This window comes from Athene cunicularia, assembly GCF_003259725.1.
Source record: "Athene cunicularia isolate RWA chromosome 13 unlocalized genomic scaffold, athCun1 chr13_part1, whole genome shotgun sequence".
In the NCBI taxonomy this organism is placed as follows: Eukaryota; Metazoa; Chordata; class Aves; order Strigiformes; family Strigidae; genus Athene; species Athene cunicularia.
In genome coordinates, this window is record NW_020799117.1 from 130785 (window position 1) to 133582 (window position 2798).

General features: G+C 48.1%; 1 protein-coding gene across 1 annotated transcript in view; it reads right to left on the minus strand.

Annotated features, from left to right (window-relative positions):
• Positions 1 to 1328, minus strand: part of LOC113485141 (C-terminal-binding protein 2-like) — a 12065-nt gene extending 10737 nt beyond the window's left edge. Inside the window, 2 exon segments of the mRNA XM_026858074.1 lie at positions 17 to 337; positions 340 to 1328. Coding sequence (XP_026713875.1) covers positions 17 to 337; positions 340 to 433 — 415 coding nt within the window. The 5' untranslated portion in view covers positions 434 to 1328.
• Positions 1329 to 2798: the final 1470 nt, after the last annotated feature.

Consider the following 2798-nt stretch of genomic DNA (forward strand, 5'->3'; position numbering starts at 1 on the left):
GGCCCCGCGTCCTCACCGGTAGCCCAGCACCCCCGTGCGCGGCAGGGGCTCGCCCCTCGCCTTCGCGCTGAGTGACCCCACGCGCGGACAAAGCCCCTCTGGGCGCAGGGAGCTCTCCTGGACGGCAGCAGGATCTGCTGACCACTCTGAGCAGCTTTGTTGGACGCTTCAATGCTCGGGAAGGTCAGGAGGGAAGAGAGGGTGTTCTGAGGACAAAGAGATTGGAAATCCCAGAAACCTTGTTGCCGCGTTGGGAACCAGCAGAGAAAGCCTCGTCCATCTGGACACGGCTGCTCTGCGCAGTGGTCCAAAGTCCTGCCGTGTGGGAGCGGCTCCTGGGGCTTTCCTGGTCGTCTCGAGAGCGCCTAATGCTGCTGATAAGATGTAAAGTAAACAGCCCCTGCGCTGCTGCCCTGCCATGTGCCCATCTCATCACAAGCAAAGCGGAGAAAATGTACAGGGGTAGTTAAAATTAAAACCTACTGCAAGCAGCTGGGCCCTCTGCCTCCAGTCTGGTGCTCCACGGCACCGCAAGGCAGCGAACGTGGCGGCCGCTGGGAACACCTGGGGGTCCCCTCTCACGGCAGAAGGAACGGAAACCAGGCGGTGGTCCCCTGCGGAGAGCAGCCATAGGGCTGCCGCTGAATTGGGGGGAAACAATCTCATGCATAGTTCTGTAACCCAGTTGCTCTCATACCTGTTTAACCTTGCCAACCTACAGGAACAGCAAAATCTCCTTTTCAGTTCCATTATTTTTGTCTTACCACGGTCATAGAGTACGTGCCTCTGAGCAGCTGCCAGGCCCGCTGCCCCGCACGCTGGTTCAGCTCCACTGGAGACAAGGAGGGAGCAAGTGGCTGCTCCGACAGTGGATGTACCAGGATCAGAACAATGGGCTCACACTGCATCCCTTAAATGTCTCTGAATCGAAATCTATTGTAATGCATTATTAAGCCGACTTACTTTTTCTATGTTCTTGTTTGAAAAAATTTAGACACTGCTCAGAAGCTCCTTTCTTCTCTCAAAGAAATATTTTGGCTTTCCTTTTACAAATAAGTTTTCTTCTGAGCTGCTTGTGACTTGGATTGCTTCTGAATCTGTCATCCAAGCATATGCACACTAACCATTGCCTTGACAAGTTGGTGGGAAGGGACTTAACAGAGTCTATAATCCAAAACCTGCGTGCTAGGCAGTTCTACCACCAACACAAGAGCAAGTCAGCTGTGGCTTTTTCTACAAGTTTGGATACAGACTCAAACACACCTCTGGGTGCTAGCACTGCACCAACTTCTTAGCAAAAAAGTTTTTGATAGTGTCCAGCCTGAACAACCCTAAATTATTATCATCATAAATTTACTAGTTCCTTTTTTTCTGCAGGATGACTTAAGAGTTATTCTCACCAAAGATACCATCTATCCATTAAGCTTTATGACTTTGTACCTATCCAGACAGACCCCTAAATGTCTCTGATCTTCCTGCTGTGAACTGCACTGAGGCTAAAGTACAAGAGCAGCTTTGAATGCTTTATTCATAGGACCAAAAGAATAAAACTGTCTATCTGAGCCAGAAGTGGCCAAATACCACAGATACTGGAGCAGAAGACTATGGGTAGCTGCTATGGGTGTCAAACCCCTGATCCTTCTTTAGCAATGAGCAGCCAGAGCTGTTTAGGGCACTAGCACTTATGCTAGGAAATGAAAGAGGTTTTTATTTGGTTTTCTATGAATATAGACATTAACTTCTGGTGGACTGTTTGCATTAGGTTAATATTTCTGTAGTGTACAGGTGTTAATATGAGCTGAGTGTCTGCTGTCTGTCTCTAGCCCTGTAAAGAGCAGAGTGTGGCGCTGTAAATATTAGCCCAGGCATAGAAGTGTTTGCACAGCCCTCCTCTGTGCTGCCTCCTGCAGTAGTACTCTGATAGTACTCCTTAAAAATGACCAAAGCTCAGCCCTCAGAGCCTCAGCATCTTCTGCACTGCAGGGTAACACGCTCTGGTTTTGACTCAAGAAGGGTTGTAGTGATCAAATCCTGAAAGAAGAAGCAGAAGCACCAGTGTGCTGCTATCTTCATTACATTGGTACTACAAAAAATAAGGTAAAACTAAGTAATACAGCACATACTGCAAACAAAACACTCACTTGGTCAAACTGACTCACTCTTCACTTGCTGTGGCAGTCACAGGTGTAGAGCAGAATTGCCTAGCACATCACTGAACTGCCAGTTGCTTTTAACACAGCAACACCCAGCCATTTCTGAAGGAAACTATTGATTGTGCTCTTGGTTTGTTCAAAAGGGATTCCCAGTAATGGAAAGGACTGTCCATTGTTAATTTGAACAGAAGAGGAAACTGAAAGTCCTCCTGCAGATACTGTAGGGACCTTCCTGACACCAAAGAGAGGAGTAACTACTGAGGAAACAGCACCAGCATGGTGAGTGGATTTCTGGTTCCAGAGGGGATCCTGCATGCACCTCGACACAGCCTATGGTAAGACGTGACATAGATGGGGCCTGACATGTCCAAACCTGCTGAATGAGGTTTTGATATGTTAGAAGAAAAAATTTCATGCACTGTATCAAGTCATTCATAGCCTGGAAGCAGTGTGAAGAAGGTAAACTGTGATGGCTCCCGTGAATTTAAAGAACATGAGGTTTGGTGCTGGTATTTTCCACAGGAGGCAGTTTGACCGTAATCTGCACTGCAAGGACCAGAGGATCCAAGCTCATGAATGATAAAATAGAAATAAAAAGCAAAGAAAGGCAGTATTCGGGGGGGGGGGGGGGCGGGGGGGGGGGGG